This window comes from Marmota monax, unplaced genomic scaffold (assembly GCF_021218885.2).
Source record: "Marmota monax isolate L192 unplaced genomic scaffold, Marmota_monax_Labrador192_F-V1.1 WCK01_AAM20220418_F8-fsc00223, whole genome shotgun sequence".
Taxonomy (NCBI): domain Eukaryota; kingdom Metazoa; phylum Chordata; class Mammalia; order Rodentia; family Sciuridae; genus Marmota; species Marmota monax.
The window spans coordinates 370,023-397,075 of record NW_026692990.1 but is presented as its reverse complement, the minus strand read 5'-3'; the positions used below and the strand labels follow the sequence as shown (position 1 = coordinate 397,075).

Sequence of the window (27,053 nt, the reverse complement as noted above, 5' to 3'; positions counted from 1 at the left end):
AACTAATAATAATAATAATAAAATGAAATGCAAAGTCTTCACTCTGTGAATGCTCCAGTCTCCCCATCTTGATTCTGTCTTCTGCCTTTGTTCACGTGCGCCACCCATCCATTCCTTTCCCTCTTCTGCTTTAGTCCTTTCATCTTTGGACCCGCTCTCTATCTGAGACCACTTTTGATTCCATTGGGGCCTTTCCAGTGTGGACTGTTGCCTTGCCCTACACCACAATATGGCCAAAGTGAATATCAAACACACCCCCAAGGCTCTATCCACATGCAGTTGCCAACTGGAAAGCCACCACTCCTCTGTAAATCTAGTCACAACATCCTACGAGAATGTTGTTCATCAAATGCCAGGCGTTCCCGTGAAGAGATGCAGGAGAGGATACCTCTAAGAATTTCCATATTCATGCATGCCAGTCATTAGGATGAGTGAGAAATACAGCCTGTGACCATGGTGACCGTTCTTACTTTTTCTCTCTCCATCACTAATAACAGAGTGATGAAGCTAAGCATGGCCCTGAACACATGATCATTTTGACCTATCTGTTTTATGTCCAAATTTTTAATCAAGGTGCAATTCTGCAATTCTGATGGTCTCACTAGAGATTCCTGACAAGCTTGTTCAAATAAGTATAATTGAACACAGGAACCAAGAACATCACTGTTAAAACTGCCTAATGACACTTTGCATGTTCCAGAATGAGATTCTCTGATGTCTTCCAGGGTGGCAGTGTGCCTTTCCACACTGAAAGTGTGCCTTTCCTGCCACTGTCATAAAGATTGACCACAAAAGCCCTGGAAGCAGATGACAGAAATTTACTCTCTTCCAGTGTCTGTGTGTCCGGAGGCCAGGTGAAATTGGCAGTATCCTTGGTTTTGGGTCTCACAACCCCCAACTCAAGATGCCCCAGGGCCCCTGTCCCCCAGTGGAGGCTCTGAGTGAGAACGCACTCCCAGGCTCACCCAGCCTGAGGGTGGAGTTTAGTTCTTTGCAGCCCTGGAAGTCAGGTTCCCCTTCCCTGGATGCCCGTCGCCTGATGGCCACTTTTGCTCCTAGAGGCCCCCCAGTTTGTTCTTCTGCTCTCCCTGTGGCCTCCTCCAGAGTCCCATTCTGATAATCCAGCACAATTTCCCTATCTTAAGGTCACTCATGTGCACTTTTGGAGTCCCTACAGAGATATGTGTCGGGAAGCATATCCAGTGTACCAGAGTCTTGGGGGCATACCCTTCTGCCTTCCTCACATGGACACCCTCCCATTATCTTATCTTTTCCAAGGGTGATTGTGAGTCATGTGGCAGACACCAAGGAGACCACGCTCTCTGACACTGATTCAGGACCAGTTGGCTATGGAGTGCCACACACAGTCCAAAGATCCTGTATTCCCAACCAAGAAAATCCTAAACGTTCCGGACTCGGGGAGTGAAACGGCAGCTGTGAGACTGATGATGGGCTATATGGGGAATAGGATTCCTCCATATGGGGAATACGATTTCTCCCACAGGAATCCCCACAAGTTAGCTTGAGACATCAAGTGTGCGCATGGTCTTGTGGAAACACCCACACTCACCTGTCCAGTTCTTAGGAGATGGTCTTTCTGTGTCTCTCAGGATCACACCCGTGTCAACCTTACCAATAATGATGCTTCAGTTCTTCTCACTATAATATCAAGTGCGCCGTGTGAGCGTACAGCCGTCCGATCTTCCTGATTAGAAGTCCTGCCGATCTCTTAGGGGAGCTGGATCCTTCTGCCACCATCACTCACAAAGTGGTGGTTGGATGTGGCAAGAGATTCTTCGGGGAAGGTAGAAGTCTTTGGCAGAGAGGATCTTTCCCTGTGGGCGGTGGGCCAAGTTAGATGATACACAGTGTCCTCAACTCTCACCCTCTAGGCCTGGAGTGATGGGAGGAGGAAGTCCAGGGCCTTAATGGTGATCAGGTTCTTAGTGTGACAAACCAGTTGAATTCTTTCTTTCTTTTCATGTGAAATCAAGCACTGCTCCCTGATCCAACACACCCCCACCCCCCACCCCCTCTGGACAGTGTGGCAGCACTGGAGGGGACCTTCCCCAGGTGGTGATGGTTAGCTGGGACTCCTGATGACCAAAGAATTGTTACCAAGGTACTGCAGGTGATGTAACAGTGGACTGATGGGAAAACTGGTTATAAATTCCATCCTTCTGGTGGGGAGGGGCAAGAGTGGGGATCAGGGGTGTGTCCAGGAAGGAACAGGCCGTGGGTCAGAGGCACTGAAAAGGAGCTGGGCACGTCTGGGTGACAGCCTGGCTGCGGAACGTAGCTCTTTCAGAGCGCACCTCAAAGAATAGCATTTGCCTCCCTTCGTTCACATCTGTTTCTCACAGGAACAGAGAGGCCTAGGAGACTTCTGAATACATCCTGTATGCACTCTCAAGAGATATAAACCCAGGGCTTCCCCTTTTGCCAACGGCCTACCTCACAATTAAAGAGCCATTGGTAATGTTCAAAGTGGAACATTACTTTCCATGGAATGATCACAGCAGGACTGCCTCATGAAAGCAGATTACTTTCACTATCCTCCTACTTTAGATTATGAAAATGAGTCTCAGAGTGCTTCATTATGCTCCACCAAGTAACAGATGGAAGGAGTATTGGAACCTAGGCACAAACCTAGGTTTGTACTTTAGCCACAACGCTGTCCCGTGATAGAAGACTTCTTGGGCAGTTGCCTTTGGCACTGTTATGGAAGTTTTATATTCCCCCACAAGCAGCCTGAGAGCTCTGAGAGCATGGGAGCCCCCCATTTCACGAGAATCACAGTTACTGGCACCCGATTCTGAATAAACTCCATCACGTTTGAAAATCAGATGATGAGATGGTACGGCGGGCAGGGATGAAAAGAGGTAAACTTCCATGAAGGTCATTGCCGGATGAAAGTCAGAGGGGGAACAATGCGAAACTGCTGCTTAATGGAGTGTGATGGAAGCTCTTTGTACACGCCCCCCACTGGACTGACACATGGCTCCTTCTCAGAATAGGCTCAGTCTGCTTGTTTCTAGGAAAGGGTTCTTTGGACTCAAAAGGAAACACACGGCTGGGGTCTGTGCAGCCTTTTCCACATCACGTTACCATTCCTGACAATGTCCCTGGGGACTGACTGTGCAATGAAGTATAGTAGCTAGCCGCAGAAACTCTGGGTGCTTTATGATGTCAACACGACTTTGATTTGAATGGTCTACACGACAATCTTCCCATGGACATTTTGTTACAAGACATAACGATTGCCCATCATGATTACGATGGGCTACTCAAGATGGTCATTATTGGCAAAACAAAGTGGCACATCTGAAAATTCCCACTGAGCCAGGACTGGTAGGGGTGTTGGGGTGGGTCTATCAGTTCACTGTGGGCTACTGGGAAGGCAGGAATCAGATGCCTGCTAGCCACTTGACTCCTACTCAGACCTGACCCACCACAAGAGTCCCCACAGAAGGTATCACAAAGGCATCGGGGGTGTGGTGCCAGTTCCTGCAGTAGGACATGTGAAACCCGCCTGTGAGGGCTTCTCTTGACCTCTGTCATTTAATTGAATGCCTCTCTGCACAGCACACCTAAGAATGACATGTTGTAGAGAGAAATCAAGATTATAGAAATGGCACAAACAATGCACCTTCATCCTTACATATTGCTCTGCCCAGGGCAGGTAGGTCTGGATCCCCAGGGGATCTGGCCACCTTCTCCTCCAAACTAAGAGCTAGATTGCCCCAGAGAATGGCGGGGATGTGTGCATCTCCATGTTTCCCTCCACAGAGAGAGACGGAAGAATGTAATTAATCCTCTGGTCCTCACCCAGACACGGCCAAGTGATCACTGGCTACATCCAGGACAGGAGCCCCAAATGTATTCTTCAGAGAAGACCCCTGAAATCCCTGGTCTAGGAAGCATGGAATAGCGTGATGTGGATCTCACCCATGACATACCTCAAGTATCCTAAAGGACACTTCTTTTGCTTTCCACTCAAAATCTGTAATGTAATGATCACAATATGTAGAGTATATTGGCCTGTTCCTAAATGATGGGACGTCTCCTTCTGGTGCCTCAGCTGCTGCTCCGTTACTACCACCATGGATATTAAAGTCATAACAATGGCCATAGTTTTCATTGCCTTACTGCCATGTCCCTGATACAGTTCAGAGTATGGATGGCCCCTCATCTTTCAATGTGTAAAACATCTGCTGCCACCATCCCCAACCTACTGAACAGGAAATGAAGGTTCACATAGGTAGTCACTTGCCTGTGTCCACACACCTTCTAATTACTAAATCTCATATCCTAACTCACATCTCCCTCCTATTAAAACCAGTGGTCTCACTTCCAGGAAAGGTAAACTATGGCAGAAGATTCTGGTGCCTGTTCTTGGGGATCTGGATGAGGACAGCTTTTCCTATTTCATTAGGCCTATCAACTGAGATCTAATCAGGAGTCCTGCCTGAGTTCATTCTTTTATAAATTAGGACACAAAAGATATCCTACACACATAAGGATGGAATGATGATCTTCCTCTTTCTCATGCCTACTCCATGGGGACAAAATATTAAATGAAAGACAAACAGAGCTAGTGAGCGATCCACGCATTTGTCACCATGTCCAAGAGACACTTGGTGATATCAGCTGGGTGGTTTTCACTTGTGGTCTGAGGTGTGGTTCTAGTCAGATGTGAGCAGGAGCAGAAGTGACCTGAAGGCTCTCCTGGCCTGGCTGCCAGGTAGACTCACTCAGCTGCCTGGCTTTTCTTGCTAAGTGCCAGATCTTTGAGGCACATGGACTTTTGAGCTCCGGCAGCCTCCCCCCGTCTCTTGAGGTCATTACAGCATGGTGGTGTTTGTGATCCCAACTTGAGCACCCAAGGATGAGAGTTTCAGGAGACACCCATGGAATGAAGTCTTATTCATTCCACTTCCACTAGGAGGACACATGTGTACCTCACTACTGTCACATTCTCTTGCCCCAGCAAAACCCGTTTTCAGCAGTAGGAGTTTGTTCCATTCTCATGGTATGAGGCTGAACACTTTTATGGAGGGAGGGAAAGAAGTTATTGACAAAGGCCATGTTTAGAGGAGTCCTAGCACCATGGGGCTTTGGTGAACCCATAGGACTGTATAGACTGGGAATGAACACCAACAGATGTAAATAGGCAGCGCTCAGACACAGCAGCTTCCCTTTGAATTACTTATTCCTAGAAACTACAGAACTGGACAGGTAGACAGGGATCTGTGGACAATGTTATGACCTTAGCTCTCTTGGCAAGGACAGAAAACAGAAAGCTACCTAAAGGCCCCTCAGAAAGAATGAAAGTACCTTGAGCCACGTCCACATATGGGAATGTATCCCACATTCCGGGCAGGCCTCGAGGTCTTTACATCATATCCAGGAATGAAAGCATCATCACTGTAATGTTGGGCTTGAGACCAGCGAAGCCACCAGGCCCTCTGTCCTCCTCAGCTCACAGAACTTCACTCATGTCCTTCTGGCTCATTTTAGTACTGCCCCCAAGGCACGCCCTGCTGTTTTGTGGGCATGTCTTGTCATTTCTGCCTGCAGAGCACTTCCTCAGGCAAGCCTTGGCTGACTCCCCACTCCCTAAGGCCCTGTTTCCCTGCCAAATCCTCTCCAGGTTCACCTTCATTCCCTGGTGTGCAAAGAAGGGTGCATCAGCTTGCTACACTTCCTTGCATGGCTGGTTGCCTCTCCAGGTTGCTAAGCCAGGACCTCACCCTTGTGCTACTCTATCCAGGACTTGGAGCAGTGACTGCAAACCCTGGAACTCCCATGGTGGGCAGATCACCTCTCATGGCATCTTCGGTGCTGGATTGTCCTACCTGTAGCTTTCCTCTTCAGATGTCACCCTTGGTCAGGCATTCCCTAATTGTCAGGAAGTACATGCTTCCATTTGAGATACACTTCCTGCTTTCTCTAAAATTTCAGCTATGTGGGCTTCTTAAAATGCTGACATTATTGCTGTCAGTCTCCTGCTCTCCAACTACAACAGAGAGGTACATGCGAAAGAAGAAAACTTTAGTGTGGTTTTCAAAAAGAAATGGGAATTCAAGGGTGGAGGGAGACCAGCCAGCTCAGCTCAGGGATAGCAGTGGGGTTTTGTGGCCCCCTGGGTGAAGTCTCCCCAAGGTCTCCCCCGGGTCAATTCCCCCTGACTCTTCCGCATCTCAGGAAGTGTACAGAGCTCTTCTGTTCCTTGCTGTAACAGGTGTGTCCTCTAGTGCATACATAATGACAATTGAATTCTGTAGTGTCCCACCTATCTGAACGCCTCTGCTGTGGGCATGTGAGGGAAGGAATGATGGGAATATTTTGTATGATGGGGAATCTGTAGCTCATGAGACTTCCTCCAAAGCTCTTGATGGACACAGGCAGAACCCACCTATGCATCAGAAGAGCCACCATGTATTAATTTACTTCTGTGCTTGCTCATTGCCTACGAGGCTCCCAAAGCTGCTCGTGATAGATGTCATCTCCTCAAATCTGGAGTCGTCAGCCTTTTGTGTTCACTGTTGTGAAGCCAGAGGTGGCACAGTGCCTGGAGCATTGTGTGGGTTGTCAACAGGGAACTGTGGCCTTACTGAATGGGTCCCTCTTCTGATTTTTATGTTTCCTTAGATGGCCAAGTGTATCTACTAGAACTGGTATAGCTTTCAGTGCTCATGTGTCCATGCCAGATGCATAACAGAAATGAGTATTTCTTATGGTTTGCATCTGGAATGTCCATTGAAAAATCGTGTCCCTATAACCTGTGATGTAGGAAACAGCTGTCAGGACAAAGGCCATGAGGAGGCCCCGAGGTTCACACATGTCAACTCGTGTGTTGAAAGCTTGATCCCTAATGTTCCTACATTCAGGTTGGGGATTTTGGGGTCTCTTTTGACCATGAAGTCTCTGATCCCATTGGATCCCAGCATTGCATCGATGGAATTGTAATAGAAAGGACTCTTGGGAGGTGATAGGAACTTTAGGAGGTAGGGACTAAGTGGAAGAAAAGGTCACTAGGGCCCGTCCTGGGTGAGTATATATTTTGGCTCTCACATGAGCCATCATCTTTCTCTCTCTCTCTCTCTCTCTCTCTCTCTCTCTCTCTCTCTCTCTCTCTGGTTTTTGGCCACAGGAGGTGAGCAGCTGAATTCCAACACATCATCCCCGTCATGATTTTGTGGCTGACAGTATTGGACTGAAACTTTAGAAACAGGGAACTGAAATAAAGCCTTCCTCCTATAGGTTGCTTTTCTCTGGCATTTTTCACAGTGACAGACAGGTGACTATTATATTACTGAAGCTAGACAGAGGGAGGTTGTAGAGACTCAGCAAAAGGTTCAGGTGACCTGGAAAGGCTGAGGTTGAGCCTTGTTGAATGTGGTGCAAGCCCCGACCAAAGCAATCATGAAATTTTGTTGTCTCCTGCCAACGTTCCTTAGAAGAACCCACGGGTATGCTAGCAAAAGTTGGAGGATTGGAGGTAGTGCACGAAGGGCATTGCCCTCACCTACACTGGCTGAATGTCACACTCACTCATTCTCTATGGCCCTCCAACTGACCATAGATAACAATGTGTTGCTGCCACAGGCAGAAATTGAACTCATTTGGGGAATGTCTCCCTAGACCCACACAAAGGTGGACGGTGCAGTCCTACATCTGTGCTTAGAATTGAGCCGAAACCTTAGAGTTTGTAAAGAAACCTTTCACAGGGAAGGGTATGCAAATCCTTCCAAATTGTTTCACATCTTCAGTTCTCTGCTGAAATCACTTTGACATTCAATTCACCTCGATTAATGTGTTCTGCACTCTCTCCAGGGCTCCCAACACTTTGTCTGCTTGTTGCTATAACAACCTCTGGAGACATCAATATGCACAGGATGCCGTACAGCTGAACTGAATTTCCCTTCCAAAGAATGCTATAATCTCTTTGGCCATATCCAAGAGGGGCTCTAGTGTGAAAGATGAATATTTTGGCCTCACGACTAGGGTAGCAACATAACTGCTTGTCAAATATTGAAACCATACTGCAATGCTCTGGTTCCCACACAGCAAATTGGAAAGGGTCCATCTTGGGCACCTCTATTGGGGTGCCAGTAAACTAAGCACGTCACCTGCAACACTGAGGCCAGAGGCACCAGGACCTACACACAGGCCTCCCCCTTGCTTTCTCAATGAGAAGAGGCTTCAGTCTGTCTGCACTGTCTGATGGCTATTGCCCCAGCAATACCCGTGCCACCACCAGAATGCTTTGCTTCCTTGAAATCCCCTCTGATAAATTAATTAGTCTATCAAGTTATCATTGATCCTTACAGAAAACCTCAGGACAGGACAAAATTCAGAAAAGTTCTTTGCCAGGGTATAACTTGAATGTCCCTGGTCCACCAACCCTCATGCCCTGCTAAAGCTCGTGAACATAGCCATGTCTCTATGCAGTCCTATCTGAATTCTGAGCTTCTGAACTTCCACCTGAATCACCCAGTATACTCTGCCTACAACATTATAATTCCCAAGGTCATTTTGTCAGTCACCTACTTCCTGAATCCATGCTCTACCTTCCTTAAGTTACCATCAGTAATTCACTTAAATTGGTAATCCATCAAATGGATTATTCCACTCTTGAGGTTGTCGGTCTCATAATTTAATCTCTGCACATTCCTGCATTGGCTCATGAGCTCTGGGGGGCCATTCCAAATCTAAACCGTACTAAGGGAAGTGAGAGTTGAAGGTGAGGGTTGGCGCAAACACTCAGGACATTTCATTCCAAACCCCGTCACAATGGACTTGGCTGAGCAGTTGGTTTGGTTACCTAAAGGATGAAGCTTTCCACCACGTTAATTGGTGATGAGTGGTCGAAACTGGAAGCTGAGTCCCTGCCATCCAGCCAACAGGAAAGCAGGCACAGAAAGGGCTCATGTTGTTCATAGATGTGGCTTATCTGATTATCCAGGGAAACAGAGCTGTGGGCAAATGGTTCCAAGCACCTCCTCCGAGTCAGTCTGTTGTCCACCTACAAAACTTTTCCATTGTGCCCATAGAAGAGTCACACCCAGCAACCATATATGCATGTACCAAGAGAAAAGCAGGAAGGCCACCAGCCAGGCAAAGAAATGAAGAGGAACATCAGGTAGAATGAGGAAGAAAGTACAGAAGAGAAGTACAGCTCTCATAAAAGTGGAGGGGCAATGTGAAAACACAGGGAATGAGGAAAAGAAGAAGCACTGCAGTCTGCACAGAGGCAAAATTACTATAAGAGAACACGGTTGTGCTTAGCTTCAAAGCAAGTATAATTCTCTCCATGGCTGGTGTTGTGGCTTCTCTAAAAGCACAGCAACCTCAAGCGTCAAAGTGTTTGTCCTGGGATTTGTGGGGAGGTTGTTGGGATTTCTTTGCCTCTTAAATCTCTGAAGAGAGCAGAGGATGAGAGTCCTGTTCATAGTAACTAGATCAGAAACCAGGTGCTTCCAGCAGAGAAACCATTTTCACTTGTGGAAGAGGCTGTTTCACCCAGTCTGGTACAATCATGGGACTCCAGAGGGAAGACTGGGAAAGGTAATGTATGAAATGCTGCAAAAATTAGCATATGTTCCTGAACCCTGACACATTTCTCCAATCAGAGATGTGTGTCCCCAGCACGGTGACCTCATGTGGGGTACCTGGGAATGAGGAGTGACAGGGACAGCAAGTCTCAGGTGCCTGTATAGGGCTCTCCTAGGCAGGGGATTCTGCCTCCCACTGCCCACGAGCAAGAAGGACACTTTTCCTGCCAAGCTCTTCCAATGGCATTGTGACTAAGGCACCACAATGGTGATCCAACTCTCCCAGCCTTCTCCTTCCTTTATCACTCAGCATCTTCACCTTTGGAAGCTCCCCTGAGAAAGTGGGATCACTCAGCCCACCATTGTCATTGACACCACTTGGCTGTCAGTGGCAGGACCAAACTAACCTATAGGTAAATATGAGGTTCATTTGCTGCACATGTCCATTCAGAATTCACCATTGAGTTAGCCCATCATACATTTCTTCAAGGGACCATAGGATGACCTTCCTTGCTAAGGGGAAAAACTTCTTGACTCACATGTACGTCACCGTCATTGAATGCTTAACTCCAAATGTACAATATTTTGGCATCCCCTTGCAGGTACTGTAGGCATCCCCCTTTTCAAGGGCTGCTGATTGCAACTCCTCTTCTCCTCACTTCCTCTCGATAATCCAACTCCCTGACACACATGTTCCATCACACCTGGTGTTTCTCCTTGCTACAGTCAATGAGATGATCAAAAGTGCATGGGATCTAGGAAGGCACCTGCACTCTCTATTCTTTGTCCACTTTTGACAACAGGATAGGGAAAATGAGTTTCCAGAAGGATAATGACAAGTCACATTGGGTGGACAAAGAATCCTTGCTAGCAAGTCATCCTTTGTATAGACTAACACTCCCCCAACACCCCACAGGCATGCTAACAGCCCAAGCAGGGAGATGAGGCCCATCCTAGGAGTGGAAGGAATCTCATGCTAGTGGGATTCCAATCATAACCCAGGTCTTGGGATTACTGGAGGACAGCTCACTGTTTGTTGCCCCAAAGGAGCCCACTTTCTGAATCTGGCAGCACGGCATTGTCTGAATTCCTCCATGCCTCCACCCCATGAGGGCAGGACTCTCAGATTTCTTTCAACCACTGCTTGAGCAGCTGCTTCTCCAGTTGGCACATCTCCTTTTGCTCCTGCTGCTGCTGCTGGTGCACCCTTTCAGGCAAAGGCCAGAGTGGGTGGTGCCCAGACTGAAGATCAAGCTGATGAGACCCTGCACTAGCATTTCCCAGGATACAGAGTGGAGGGCAGAAATGCTCAGCCTTTGGCCCTGGAAACAGCCACATGCACATGGGAACCGATTCTGAGCTCTGTTGCTTGTGGAGTAGACTCTGTCTCCCTTTCCACTGGGTAAGCTGCCACATCATGGCAGTACCTGCATCTCTGGTGCCCCAGGAATGCTTTCTTCCTCTGAGGGAGGCCCAGCAGCTCCTCCTACCGCTCCCACAGGGTCTTCTCCTCCCTGTATTGCTGCTGGAGCTGCCCATCTGTCAGAGGGCAAGGAGGCTGGAGTCAGAATGGGATTCAGACTTCTGAAGCCCTTCATTAGCTGTTCTGTGGAAGAACGCTGAGGAGCTGCCATGCCCTCCTTGGAGGACTCTGCAATGGTCACCTGAGAAGATCCTGAAACCAATGCTGGATTCCATTTATGAAGTGGATCCACGGGGATTGAGTCAGAGCTAAAAGCTGTGTCTTGTTCTGGTGTCTAGCCTTGAGGGTGAAGCTGGGGGTTTTCCAATTGCTAGGAGGCAAGTAGGAAAGTGTGCAGCTAGAAGGTGCCAGATTGTAACAAAGCGTTCTGCCATTGCTTCATACTCTCATGTCCTTTTAAGACAATGTCCAGCTTTACCTCTTCACTTAACCTTCCTCCCCTTCTTCAAATTCCTAATCTTGGAAATATCTATCAATGTCCATTTTTTTCTTGTGTTATTCATAGAAAACACTTGTACTCCAAAACCTAAATATGCTGCTCATACTTATACATATGAGTTTTAAGGCCAAAACATCTACTCTGGTTTATATGTAAACAGGTATAAACATTTCAAAAAGTTATGTTGGAAATGGCATATACAATTTGTAGGATAAAAGGTTTTCGCTGAAGTGCTTTGACCATGATTGAACCCACATTGGAAAATACTGTGATTCTTTTTTTCAGTTGTAGATGGACACAATACTTCATTTATTTTTTTGGTGCTTGGAATCAAATCTAGTGATTCACACATTTTAGTCAAGTGCTCTTCCACTGAGGCACAACTCCAGCCTAATATTGTGCTTCTTCATGTTTATAGTTTCATATTTCAAATCTTGAAATTAATGGAGAATGAAAGAAAATTTACATCCTTAGGTTTTCAATGACAATGTGTTTCTTATGCATTCTAAACAGGATACTATTTTGTTGTTTTAATTAGTTATATATGACAGTAGAATGCACTTTTATATATCATATATATGCAGATATATATATATATATATATATATATATATAATTTATCATTCTTCTGGTTGTACATGATGTGGAGTCACACTGGTTGTATAGTTACATATGAGCATAGGGTAATTATGTCTGATTCATTCTATTATCCTTCCTAGCCTGCAAGACTTCCTGAATCATGTTGTGTACCTGTGAATTCAGTGTTCAAACACCCTGTCTTCTTTCATATGTTGTTCACATTATTTTTACAAAGGAAAACGTAGCCACATGTTATTTCTCTATTCTCTGCCAGGAAATTGTTAGGATTCAAATTTCTTCCTGTCTATCTTCTGGTTTTCCACCTATAGAAACATGAGCAATAGAAAACAATGCTTTTATACAAAACATCTCATTGAGAAAGAAGAGATGAACCAATGCCTACTCCTCCATTTGAGGCCACTAGTGTTGCCAATGTTCCCCCATGACATTAAAATTCCACTACAAGTGTCTGACCTTAAAGTCTTATCCACACTAAATGAAACAACCATGGAAATTTGGAAAATGTGTGAGTGTGTATGCACATGCCACATCATACATCCTTTTTCTAGAACTGTTTTCATTTTCAAACATTTGTCCTGTCATTTAAAAAATCTCATTCTTATCTCTTTCTGTCTTTTTCAAATCTGGCCTGATGACAAAGACTCCTCTCTCGGCCTCTCCATAGTTCTTATGTCTGCTAGTTTCTGCTTTGTTCACCTCCAAATAGCAAGAGAGCCTTGTTGGACCTTAAATCACTTTCCTTTCAATCTGGTGACAAATTTTACCCTGGCATCTCAGCCAGATAACCTGAGGCATCTTTATTTCCACACCTCACCATGGAAGCCAACACTGCTATAAAGTCACTACTCATTCTTTAAAATGACCAAAACATGGGGACATATCCCTCTGTATATAAAGAATACTGCCTTTTTCTTCTGGTGGCACTTCAGCTCATGGGGCACTGTTTCTAAGCCACATTATTGTGTCCATTTTAGTGATGGCAACTGGCCCCATAATCATTTTGAAAGGGTTCTTATAACATAAAATGAATAGTTTCATAATTATTGATCCATTAGTTAACAGTTCAAATAGCTTACACTTTATCAATGTGAAATCTATCTATAATCAGGGGAATTGTAAAGGAGATCACATGAGCTCCTAATCTCATTTGTTTAAGCCAAACATTATTAAGCACTTCTGTGACAACCTTGAGCAGTGTTTTCTAGCAAGCCTGATATGCACACTCTGCAGGATTAATGATACTATGCTATCTGAATATAGTAGACCCTTAGAAACACTCTCCCTGGAATTAGGAACAGTGGAGTCAGAACTTTTCACTTTTGTGGCTTACACTGTGTCTATTTGTTGGCATTACTTAAGAAAAGAAATTTCAGTTCAACATCTATCTTGTGAAGGGCAGCATGGCAGTTCATTTCAGTGCAACAATGAATGAAGTTTTCTAAATTTTGCAATATAAATTACATTTTGGGGGCTATTAGTATTTAAATGAAAACTACATATACTTTACTGGGCTACTGAATTTTTAAAAATAAAAAGTCATACTTAAAAAAAAAAGACATTTGACATGGAGAGTCTCACTGACAGGTGTGGATACCAGTCTGAATGGACATAGAATGGATTTAATGCATAGGTGAGGATTCCTCATATTGTCACTTTAATGTGAATTTGATACCCAACTTGAAAAGAATATCATAAGCATTTTATTAAAGCCTTTTTGAAATTGCATGGGTGCAACAAAATTGGCCCATAAGCCTGTCATTAAAATATAGACAGAAACCTCAAAAGATCTTTTTCGTGCGTATGCAATTGCTTTTATAAACACATTTTAAGTTGGAATAAGGGGCTCCTAGTTCATCAGGTTGGGGGCTGTCCTCGCTGCTGTAAGCTGTAGAAGTGAGCTTCCTTCAAGATCTGATTAATTTGGCAGTAAGGACCTTGGGACAGCATATTCTCCTCATGCAAGAACTGACAGGTGCTCAGGTCGTGTTCAGCAGCAATCCGATTTATGTTGCTTTCTGGTCCACCTGCTCTCTCTGGGCTATGAATGCTGCTGATGTTCCTTTCAGTAACACTGCTTGAATACTGTAAATAGAAAGGTAGAAATAGGTTCACCATTATGCCACAGTCACATTTGTTTTACATTCAGCTTGGAGAATTGCAGCATCAAAGTCTATACAAGGCTTAAAGGTTTAGAAAGTACAGTCCCTGAAGGTAGTTAATTCCACCCTCACATCAACCTTATGAATAAAGCTAGGGTTAACACTCCCATGTTACAGACGAGGAAACAGATCTCTGATATGCCCAAGTCCCATAGCTAGAAAATGTTAGGGTGAGGACAAAGGCCTTCTAGTTCCAAATCCTTCCATATATCCTCAGCTCCTGCTTGTACCATTCATTCCAAACATCAGAGAAGTACTTTCTCCTCCTCCAAGGGAAATCACCAATTGGCTGGGCATGATGACACATGCCTGTAATCCCAGCGGCATGGGAGGCTGAGGCAGGAGAATTGCAACTTCAAAGCCAGCCTCAGCAAAAGTGAGGTGCTAAGCTACTGAGTGAGACTCTGTCTTTAAATAAAATACAAAATAGCCCTCACAATGTGGGCCAGTGGTCAAGTACCCCTGAGTTCAATCCCGCCCCACCCACCAAAAAAAAAAAAGAAAGAAAGAAAGCAAAATTAAGGCCATAAAAAGTAAGACAGACTGTGGGTTAAGATGCAAGACATAAATTGTTTGATACATATATTCATTCACATTCATACATCCACATGTACATGCAAATATGTGATGACTCTGCACACGTCTCCTGATGGTGGATATATACATTCTTCCTTTATCAAGTCAAGATCCACACGTGTGCTGACAGGCAGTGGACATTTTTTTAAAATGAAATTTAGGTTTACAGTTGGCCTTTGTGGTACTCTGCATTCGTAGATTTTCTATCTGTGGACTTGGTTTTGTTTGTGTCTCTTTGCTCTTAATATTGTTTTTTCATAGCTGGGCATGGTGGTACATGCCTATAATACCAGCTGCATGAGAAGCTGAGGCAGGAGGATCATAAGTTGAAAGCTAGCTTCACCAACTTAGTGAGTGCAGCCTTTAGCAACTTAATATGACCTTGTCTCAAAATTAAAAACATAAAAATAAAACGGACTGAAGATGTGATTCACTGGTTAAATGTCCTGGGTTGAATTACAAAAAAGAAAGAAATGTTGTTGTACATTGAAATAATATCACTCACAGTCTTTGTTTTCTCACAGAAGCTACTCAGGGATCCCTGAACCCAATTATAGTCAATAATTTTTTGCCTTTCAATGTTAGGATTCCCAAGGGAATAATTCATGGCAACGCCAATCTGAATTATGATATTTAACAATGTTAGTGTTGTACTTCTCACAAGGTCATCCTTTCCAAAGTTAGCAGTAACAAATTTTATACCAAGAATCGTCAAAAGCCATAGGTCATTTAGAGCTACTCATCTTAAGTTATACACTACATTGCCCAGATTTGATTGGCATCCTATGTTGCTCTTTATGCAAGTAGATTCCTATGTTAAGAAGGGTAAATGAAGCCACATGTGAAAATTGTTAGCAAGGGCTTTAAAATAGACATAAGGACTAGTTGTCAAAACAGTTCCAAAAGAATATTAACCAATTATTTTCCTAAACATGAAAGTAAAAATCTGGAACTCCATTGTAACAACGTGGTTTAATTATAAATTTTCAAAAATTAAGTAAGCTAATATATTGGATAAACAACCCACCACATACATCTGGGTTCCACTCAGTTGGCTTTCTGAATTGCTTTTTCTTTCAAGTATTGTCTGAAAAATAAGATAAGAACTAGAAATCATTTCCAATGAATTCAAGGTTTTTTTTTTTTTTTTTTTTTTTTTTTTTGGTACTCAGGATTGAACCCAGGGGTGCTTAACCACTGAGCCACATCTCTAGCCCATTTTAATATTTTACTTAAATACAGGGTCTTGCTGAGTTGCTAAGTGCCTGTATAATTTGCTGAGGCTGGTTTTGAACTCTTGATCCTCCTGCCTCAGCTTCCAGACCTACTGGGATTACAGGTGTGCGCCACTGCATCTAGCTTCAATTTTTATCTCACATTACAAACATCCAGTTTACTGTGTCATTAAGGTGACACCATGATGAGAAAGGTGAATAATACACCAAAATTCATAGGGAGAATAGAATTCTTTAGAATCATTGTGAAGAAAAACTGGATCTCTCCAATATCTGTGCGACTTAAACAGTTTTCTTTTTACCTTATTTGTGTAGACATAACTACAACTGTTCATTGACATATTACTGTAACATCAGCAGTTTTTTTTGTGCTACTGGGGATGGAATGCAAGGCCTTGCATATGCTAGGCAAATCTCTACCACTGAGCTACACCCCAGCCCACATAATTTTTTTTTAATAAATGAAAATAAGAATCAGTAAAGCTTCAAAAACAGTACAGTAGTTAAACTGTACTGAGACTCTCATACAATAGAATTTTCAAAGCATTTTAAAATGATGATGTAGTTGTATTTTCCTGACATGAAAAGATGTCTCCAACATCATTGGGGAAGATGGAAATCAGTGCATGTAGTTTTTCATGTAGTTTTAAAACATTTCTTCTGGCTGGACATGGTGGTTCACATATGTAATTCCAAAAGGTCAGGAGGCTGAGGCACAAGGATCACAAATTCAAAGCAAGCCTCAGCAACATAGTGAGACCCTGTCTCAAAAATTAAATAATATTTTTTTTTAAAAAAAGAAAAACTGGGGATGTGGCTCAGTGGCCCTGGGATCAATCCCCAGAACCAATAAAAATAAATTCTGGTGAATGTGCAAATCTTAACAACATCAATATAGTTAAAGATTTCAAATATTTTTTAGTTTTGTTTTTGGGGTATCCTCAAATTCTAACTCATGTACAACAGATATATTACTTTGGGGAAGAATAAGATTTTATTCATAAGTAAACTACAGTATGCTACTATAACACCAAGGAAAATCTGCTTTATAATTCAGTCACTTCTGAAATCGGTGCCAAGAATTATAATGAACTGTTATGCTATAAACGGGATTTTTAGGAAGAAGGTTTATTCTTCTTTAAACTACTAAGGAATGTTTAAAAGCTCATATACAATAACATCATCTAGTCCAAGAGTGCAATCTAAGTAATAAACATAGCCCATACCAGATAATCTGTGCTTTGTTGCACTTTACCTTTGTGAATGTTCTTCATGAGAGATATCCAGCTGCATGAATTGTTTTATTCTCAGATTCACTGGGAGAAAATATCTGCTCCTTAACAGTATATGGTTTTAACTGTTACAACTTCAGTCTTTATTAAGAATCATTTAACCTTGCTAAGCTTGATTTAAGAAAGGAAACATTTTTTTACCAGGATGAATGAGATACTAAAGGCTTCATGATGGAGAAAGACTCATAAAATAGGAATCCTTCTCATACTTCTCTTAAGTGCTCATAGAAACTTCTCATCAGAATGCCTATCCGACTGGACAGCTACAAAGATCACTGCTTTTTTCTCTGATTTTAAATATACACTTAATGCTTATCTCTGTGCCAGGCAAATATAGTATAGAAGTCCTCACAAATTCTTGTATGTGGCAAAATATTATCACATCCGTGAAGACTCTGAAGGATAGCTCAACAAGCAAAATTCACAAAGGCACATCACAGAAATCCTGGGGCCCAGGTCTGTGTGCAAAGTCGGGATTTTAGGTGTATTTGGGCCGTAATGAAATCTCCATGTTTACCCCATCAGCAGAGATGCTTTGAGTCCAGCAGAGATTTGCCATATTCTATTTGGGATAAGTAGCAGAATCACATGTGGGGCTTTTTGTCAGTTGGACTCATAGTTACATGTCAGGGCCCCACTTCTGAAAGGCTCTTGAGTAAGTACAATTCATTCTGATCTCCAACCATTGTCTGAACAGGTACTTGCATATCTATGTGCAAGGATGAACTTTGCCAGGACTATGTAGGGATTCAATAGGTAGTTCCTGAGTCAAATCAAGGAGAATGCTTAGAAAATGACAGCACTGTGTTTATTTCCAATGAGGGGAATGCAGCAAATGCAGAATGCAGCAAAGAATGCATTGCATTCTAGAGAAAGGGGAGGTTTCTTAAAATGAAAGGCACCTGAAATAGGCCTTGTAGGGTGGAGACCAATGGGGAGAAGAAGACCACAAGCTAGAAGAAGATTTCTTGAGGAGACAAATTTAGTACCATGTTGTGGCCGGTGCCTCCCAGAGAAGAGAGACTGGGAGACAAAATATGCAGGAGAAGAAATGGATATGTCATCAGGGTCCTTGGATGCCATGCTAAGAAGTCTGCAGGGATAGCTATTTGCGATTCAGAGATCAGCTCAGATCAACATTGAGAAGACAGTGAAGTAAGAGAAAGTGAATGCAGATTTCAGCTTGGAATAAAGGTGAGAGAAAAGACACAAGAGAGACACAAGGTTAGCTTGAAAGTGGAGTGAGCACCTTAGCAGGCTAGTGGGAGAAACTTTGTGATCAACTGAAGCAATAAGTAAGAATACCGATTATAGAATATCTTCATAAAACAGAATAGGAATTCACGTTCATATTTATGATACATTATGATGCATAATGCCTCCTAATTGTAAAAGCAGGTGAACCCAGGATTTTGCTTTCTTTCAGGTCCTTGCTCCTCTCTCCATTCCCTATACCTCAGAGCTATTTATTTTTATGAACCCCAACAGAAAAACAAAATCCACTCAGTACATACTGCATCTCTGTAATTGTAATATGAGTCTTATTCAAAGGCATCTGAAGAAACTAGACCTTAGCTGAAACCAATAATCCCACAAATTCATTAGAACACTTGAAGTATGTGCTCCAAAGTTCCAACACAGTTAAACTAACAGGCTCCTGCTCCATAATACCACTGAAACTGTGGAATCCTATGAAGCTTGAGATTCCAAATTAGTTAGGCCAGTAAATTACAACCACTTTCCAAATCAACAAGGCAGTGATATTCATGTTTTAGCATCTCTGTACTGATGGATTAAATTAACTATGCTTTCAGTGGTTTAGTTTCTCTCACAAGAAGATGTTGGACCAGACATTGAATTCCAAGTGTTTACCAGCTCATCAAAGCCCATTTTTTGACTGAACAAAAGCTCCATCCCCAAAATCTCCCAGAGCACTTCTTTCTCTTGGAATGCATGTAGTCAAGGGTGATGAGAATGACTACTAAAAATCCAATAGAAAAGTGATTTCAAAAACCCATCAAATGTTTCTATTATCTTCTGAATTTATACTACCTTAAATAATGAACTGACCAGGAGTCAGTTTACTAGTTGTGAAAAATCAAGGATTCCTAGAACTCTGATTCTATTTTGTGTGCAGGGCCCTGTTTTCATTTTTCTCTCATTTGTGCTGCTTCCTTGGAATTCCCCCATTAGGACACCAAATCCTTTTCTATATCAGCAGGAGACAAACATTTTTGGTGGCACTCTGTTCAGTAAGTCACTGGTTTTTATATCTACATAATTTTTCACTCTCAATGTTTTGTACCACTCAGTAATCAGAAAAACACTATGAAATCAATATTCCTGGAAAGAAAGACAGAAATATATAGAAACACTTGGGTCTTCCTGTTTGCACTACTAGAAATCTTATACTGATCTCCTCAGAGACAGATTTATTGAAAAAGTGGTGCTATAAGTTTGAAGGTGTAAACATTAAAAATAAAATGGACTGTTCATACACGTCACTATATGTAATAAGTCCATCAGCCAAGAGAATAAATCACATGATTTATGTAATTTTACCCATCCAGTGGCTGCCCAGGATCTGGAAATATCTCTACCTGTGTCTAAGTCCCAGGAGGAGGGCATGAATTAGTAATCCTTTCATCTCTTTCTCATGAACACTAAAAGTAAGCAATACTTAGTCACAAACTAACAGGATTCATTGAGAAAATCTTTAAAATTCTCTTTTAATACTTTACTGGTAAGCTATATCTCAACTGAAGGAAAACCTTACTAATGAACACAAGTCATTAAGGTTAAGTCTCCTGAAATTAAAATTCAAACTCTTCAATTCCAGCACTGTTCAAATTTTGCAAAATCACTACAACCACCCCTCAACTTCATTTTCACTTTTTTCCTAGGAGGAATCAAGAATTATATTTTATTTAATAACATATGTGCTTGAAAATATATTTTCCATCTAACATAAGGGCAGTAAAATTTTTATGTCTTATATGAGTAGAAAAAATGTCTAGGGCTTAATTCCTACTGATTGCGTTTAGCAAAATCTGTTTTTCCTCTCCATCCTTCTGTAGGACACTGATAATCATTGCTGAAAATCTGAGGCTCAGAAACCTCTGCATTGAAGAAACAATGTTTCTAAAATGCTTTCTTGGAAAAATAATATTCTCATTGCAGAGATCAAACTGAATCATTTAGTTTAGGAAATGAATGAAATAGAGAGAGGCTATCTGACCATACTTCCTACCTCTTTATCTTGAGAATCCTGAAAGAGAAGGTTTCTCCGAGTCCTTTTGGAATGGAAGCAGTGATGGTTGTCTTCTTGGTTTCCATCTCTTTTCCTTTTCCTGCAAAGAGATTGCAAAGGGTGAGGAAAATATATTGATCTTTTGAACACCTAAATTGTAAGCCTTTGCTAATACATATTTTTTACATCATGACTGAGAAATTATGTATCTGCTGCTTAAATAGATTTACAGCTGTAGATAGATCCCAAGGCAAACAGAAGAAAAACCCAAAACAGGAACATTACGCATATTCAAGCTCTTAGTTTCCCTAGATGAGTTTCAGAAGTCACTGATGCTTGCAAATAAACACACAAAGAGTTTTATGGCCAAGTTTTCAAAATTTACCTAAACACATTCATTGTCTTTATTCTCTGAAATTACAGTTCCAGGTTACATGATTTTAACCCCCTCCATATGATAACTCTTAAGACTGTGTAGCTTCTAGTGTCTATTTGCTATTAAAGCTCTTATGAAATGGTGTAGAGATACTAAAGAGACATTCCCTTTGCGCTGTTAAGATACTACCGTTGCTATATCAGCAACTATTATGACATAGTGGTTACTTCAACTGACTGTTACCATGAGATTGTGGCTAATGACATCTTTAAAACATTCATTTTTCAACATGTTTTTAATGGTTGGTAAGATTACATCTTTAGCCTGAAGTCTCAGTAAGTAATCAGATTGCAGTGTTTTACATCATAATTCTGGTAAATACCCTGTAACTCATCACACATTCTGTCCTACCATCTACTTTGACATTTCTTTTTACTGTTTGGTACTCCTGAGGGTGGCTGAGACAACTCATTTTCATAACTTCTTTACTCTTCAACTAACTGTCATCTGTGGAAAACTATATTTCAGGTAGTCCAATGATCTCAACTTTTTTTTTTTTAAATTAAACTCATTTATTTTATCTTTTCTTTTTAAGAAAAGCAATGTATAATAGGAAATATAGGAGTTCCTGTGCCTGAATCTGCCTCCCTGCCATCCATTTATTAAGCCTGACCTATTGTCTTATAGTTGAGGAAATAGCAAGATCAGAGAAACAAAGTGACTCAGATAGCAAAAATAAGTAAGGCTGGTAGAACTGAAACTGGAAGGAAAGTTCTCTTGAGTCCTGTCCCAACACCCTCCATGTGAGCCTTCAGGATGTGAAAAATGGTAAAAGACTGCATGTCCAAATCAAACATGATAAAGAAGTTGTCAGTATAAATGCATTCAGATTACTTGTCTACAATGTTATTTCCAAGGAAATTTTTTATAGTACACATGGGTCCTCCCACCCCATGCTAAAGGATGTTCTGGCACTTTTAACTAGACTTGGGAAGTGAAAGTCCTTTGCAGCCAGAGCATACTTGCTTCACACATACTGTCTGCTGTCAAATTACCATGTTCTTAATTCCAATATGTTCATAATTTGGCTCCTAAATTCATAATTACTGTATTCTTCATATCCCAAGGTCTTCATTACATGACACAAGCCAATGCAGCAGGTCAGGTTTATTAGCTTTTTACCACTGTACTAAATAATGTTAGGATATCTTACCGAATCTCAGTTTTATGAATTCACTTTGAAAGACCCCAGCCCAATAACTTTAGGCCCAGTAATAAATCACTAGGGCTTGCTTCCGCACCTGCACAGACGTCAGATGTATTTTTCAGAAAATCAGTTAAGTGTAAACGATTAAGAAAGGACAGGATGGTTGGGAAAGGAGCCGGCACGGTTGGGCAAACGGGATCATACAATGAAAAACCATACAATGAATAACAAATGGTTTTTGTGTGGTTTTTCCAGGAACCTATAGTGAAAAACAAGTTTACCCTTTAAGTGACCTATATGCTGGATTCAAAAGAGCCAATGAGATACCTGTTACTGTGCTAGGAGGAAAACTGACCACTGTACCCTATAAAAGATCTGTACCCCAAAGCCCGGTGTGCCAGTTCACCGAAGCTCCGGCTGAGGTTTCGCTGAGCACCCGCAGGCGCCTGTGTATCAATAAATCGCCTCTTGCTTTTGCAGCCAGTGCCTCGTGCGTCTTTCTTGGACAGGGAATCGGCGGGTCTTTCAACTTGAGCCATGGCAGGATCCTTGTGGAAAGACATGCAGTATTAACAGCTGATCAAAACATGGAGCAATAATAAAAAAATCTATCATATCTACAAAGGGGGTTACATACTACATATCTTATTCATTTAATCTTCATCGAGATGGTCAAAAAATGGCCTTCACTAAGACAAATGAACCAGCTAAATCCAGTAAAATCGATTTTTATATATATTTGTATCGACGTGAATACATGTGTTACAGGGCACTAGCCCTGCTTCAAAGCTGAGGCAGTTCCTGAGGCCCTCTCTTCACTGGTTCTTTGAGATCAGGCCAGAAACATTTCAGATGTGTCTCTCAGATAGTAGGCATGAGTTTATTAGAAAACATAGGAAAAGGGACACTCTCAAGGGAGACAGTGGGTCTTCTCATAGCGAAGGATAGTGAAGGATGGTGTGCCCTTTTGCCCTCTAGTTTTATTGGGGGTCCCAGGGACTTTCCCATAAAGTCACACCCACATCCATATTTTGACTTTTGACTAAGAACTTCATGGATCACCTCCAAGACAGAAATGATTTGTTGCTCACAGATTTGAAATTTTAAAGGAATTGAGTTCCCCTGTTTTTGCCTCAATGTCCTGCACTCTTATTTGGGTTATTTCCCATTGAATCGCCCTCAGCAAGCTTTCTTTGTGAGGGTCTTGATATTTTGGTTGCCAGGGTGATTGGGGATCCAGATAGATTTTGTGATGAGCGGGTCTAGGCTATCTGGTAGAGTGTGACATGATCTTAGAACAAAGGTTTTTCTTAATGGGATGTAATTATGGTTGGGGAGGTTTCCACACATCAGGCCCCCACCTTCCAGGTGCTTGCCTGTCAGATAAGGTAATCTTGTTTTCAGTTGTCCTCCTCCATCCTTCACCTTCTCCCCCATTCAGGACTGATTAGCTACTTAACATATGTATATGCATATGCATACAAATGTATGTAGGTGCATATATATGTATATACATGATACGATAGAAATGCTAATTATTTTCTTTCACAAGGTTTGTTGATCACCAACTTAACTAGTTACTCCCCCCCCATAAAAAAGTGAAAACACACACGTACACACACACACACACACACACACACGCACAAAACAGCTCCTGCCCTCACAGGGCTGTCTGGTGATGACTGTGTTTGGATAATAATATTTTGAGTATTTTAATGTTTTGAACTCGTTTTTACTGAAACTCTCAACATTTTACAATAGGTTGCATTTCTTTAAAAAAAAAGTGACCAATAATATGAAAATGATTTTTCAAAACGTAAAACTGAATATATAAAGTGGAGTTTTGAAATCACGATGTAATATTAATTTTATTTGTTTTAAATACATCTTCCTGAATGTGAAACCTCTAAACAAATTTATCAGAAGATATTATTAATGGTTATGGCTTAGTGATAAGTCATGGACAAGGTTAGCTTTCTTTAACACTCTTTATCCGCCTAACAAATGTTCTAGAGTAAGATTTAATGACTCAAATAAAGGATGAAAAATATGTTGATAAAGGTTCATAAAACCCCAAGACAACCTGGAAAGAGAGAAGACCCGAGAAGGAGAAATACAATCTAGACAGAACCTCCAGAGAATTGCTAATTTGAAAATCAAAAGGATTTTGTTCCCAAATGGTGAGTTTTCCTGAGGGACTCTAGTAGAAGCCACAACCAACTCACAGCTTCAGGTCCTGTGTGACTCAAGACAGTGGAAAAATCAGCCTGTTCACAGAAAAAGGCTCCGTGGCGTTTTTTTTCAAGCACGAAGGGAGGGGGAAGAGCCGCTCAGGGCCAGTGCACGACACAACACTGCCATCTCCAGGCCGGCGAGAAAAATTATCACCAACTTTGGAGGAAAAAAACCCACCTATTCCGCTGTTTATCTTCCGAGAACTCGGAGACATTGGCTGAAGAAGCCAAGCGAGACCAAAGGATGGTCCAGTATCGCCAGAAGTGGGTCAGGCAACCTGACCCCAGCGCAGAAGCCATCTCTAGTATCACCCTCGTATCCACACCAACACCATCAAGAAAAAGACGCAGCTCAAAGGCGGTTGAGGAGCGCGGGGTGGGGTGGGGGGAGTTGGGGGGTGGGAAGCTAGTCTAGGATTGGCGGGTTCTGGGCCTGCGCGTAGGAACCCAGTGAGGTCGTTGCCAGTCTCTCGCTTTGGGTTGGCCTCCATTTTCTTTCCTAGTGCTGTCCTTAACTGTCAGTTAAAGGAAGGACTGGTGGTGTTTTGAATCTGCTGCCAGGCTGCCTCAACCATGCCTGTGTCTTCTCTATTGTCTACTTTACCAACAGCAACCCTTCTCATGATATTCTCTGATATTTCCTTGAGAAAACAAAACCAGATAGGAACTCTTACCGCCTTCCAACAATACTGAATCTGCATTTGTAATCTCTGGAAGAAGTGACCTGATCTTATTTGAGGTCAAGCCCTTCACCAGGATCCTGTGCATTTCCATCTTCTTAAGGGATGGACTTTTGCAGTTATAATTTTCTCCATTGTTATCATGTTCTCTATCCATCTGTACTGGATTATTCTATTATCTGTAAAGCCAGCAGTTCGGTGTTTAGGAATTTAGCTTTTTGGAGCAGATCTTGGTTCCTGCTGTGTAGTGAGACCCCAAGGGGTTACATTGGAGCCAGGGGAGCTATCATGAAGGATGGCTAGGGGCTAGGTGACCCTACAGCTGAGGCTGTGGAGCAGATAACTCTAGACAGGGGTAGGATGGAGTATGAGACCCAGATTCAGAGGGGTCTGCAGATACCAGCAGAGATGAGCTTGAGGCTTAATCAGCCAGGGAGCACTGGTTTTATTTATTTGTGGAGGTTTCCCAGTTTTAACTAATTTCCAACATATTTTCCTTTAATTTACTAAATATTTATTTCTTAAATTTGTTGCATTAAAATCTCTATCTTCTAAATTCAACATCTACTCTCACATAGAGTGAAATTCTAGTAACTACTTTATTTTGAAAGATGAACCTTATAGATATCATGTTGTAGCAATTCCATTTTAGTTTTGTTTTTCTTTCTTTGTTTCTTTCTTTTTGTGGTGCTAGGGATTAAACCCAGGGCCTTGGGCCTGCGAGGCAAGTGCTTTACCACTGAGCTACATCTTTAGCCCCAGTTTTATTTTTCTTGATGTTGGGTTTTTAAGTTTCATTTTAGATGGGAATTACTGTGGCCCCAACTGTATTCAAACTAAGAAAACAGACTCTTCTATAATCTAGACAACATTATCTCTATTCAGCCATTTTGCATACTGGAATACTGGAATCTTGCCTTCACCTTTCTATTTTTTTCATCAGCCAGTAATTTGAGTAGAGTGTGTGTTCAGATACATAAAGCCTGTGGTTGTCAGATAAAATACTGGAAGCCCAATCAAATTTCAATTTCAGATAATGATTTTTTAGTGCATCTTAAATTCAAATTTAATTGAACATCCTGTGTCTTCTTTGCTAAATCTGGTGGCCTTACTGGCTTGCCAACTCAAGCTGTATGAAAATTGAAGAACACATTCAAAGGTGACAGCTTTGTAAGTCTTTCCAGACTTTCAGTTATTCCTGGCTCACTGGAATATTTATGTCCCCTATACATGAGTAGCTTAGCAATCAGAGTGTAAGGTATAGAGAGTTGAACAACTACTGCTTACTTTTTATCACTCTACTTCAATACTTCTCCTGTAAAACTTCTAACTGGCCTGCTAACATCCCCATACCTAGTTCACTGCCTCCACATAGTAATGCTGTAAATTTTCACCATATGAACTGGAGAATGGACATGAAAACAATTCTCATTTAAAAGGCCACAAACCTACCCTTTTACCCAACAGAGTAGCAGTTTTCCATAAGGAAATACTTCGCAAGTTATTGTCTGCAGTTCCATAAAATGATTATTTTCAATAATTTTGTACAATTTTCCACTTTTGTCCTGTGGAAATGAATTTTCCAAACTCTTCATACTACTCTTACTGGAAGAATAATCCCACAGGGTCTATTTTTAAAGACATACAGAAAGCCCTACTAAATGAGTCAACAAATGCTACTTGAGTACCTACAAGGTGCTTGACATTTTACTGAATGTCAAAGGTACATAAGAAAGATGCATCATGGTCAATGTCTTCAAGGGAACTATAGACAAGCTGGTAATTAGTCTATAATGACATCATGTATTTTGTACGTTGCTTGAAACTAAGTAGATTGAGTACAGAGGATTTTTAGTCACTTATTAATGAAGATGGATTTTATATGATTAAAGGCTGGAATATGCTCCCCTAAATATATTTTTGGTACTGAAAACTGTGATTGCCTCTGTGTGTGGTGGCAAA

The 27,053-nt window shown here is 41.9% G+C and overlaps 1 protein-coding gene across 3 annotated transcripts; it reads right to left on the bottom strand.

Moving 5' to 3' along the window:
• Positions 1-13,759: 13,759 nt before the first annotated feature.
• LOC124098051 (protein FAM104A) lies at positions 13,760-24,785 on the bottom strand. Of its 3 annotated transcripts, none has more exons than XM_046452609.2 (5): positions 24,590-24,785; positions 22,559-22,725; positions 20,595-20,694; positions 15,845-15,904; positions 13,760-14,164 (listed from the first exon to the last, which is right to left on the bottom strand). In XM_046452609.2, exons 2-5 carry the CDS (start codon positions 22,714-22,716, stop codon positions 13,937-13,939), a joined length of 546 nt encoding a protein of 181 aa, XP_046308565.1. In that variant the 5' UTR covers positions 22,717-22,725; positions 24,590-24,785; the 3' UTR covers positions 13,760-13,936. The 3 variants fall into 3 exon arrangements, with proteins under 3 accessions (XP_046308565.1, XP_046308566.1, XP_046308567.1); XM_046452611.2 differs by having other exon boundaries at positions 13,951-14,164; positions 15,852-15,904; XM_046452610.2 differs by lacking the exon at positions 15,845-15,904.
• Positions 24,786-27,053: the final 2,268 nt, after the last annotated feature.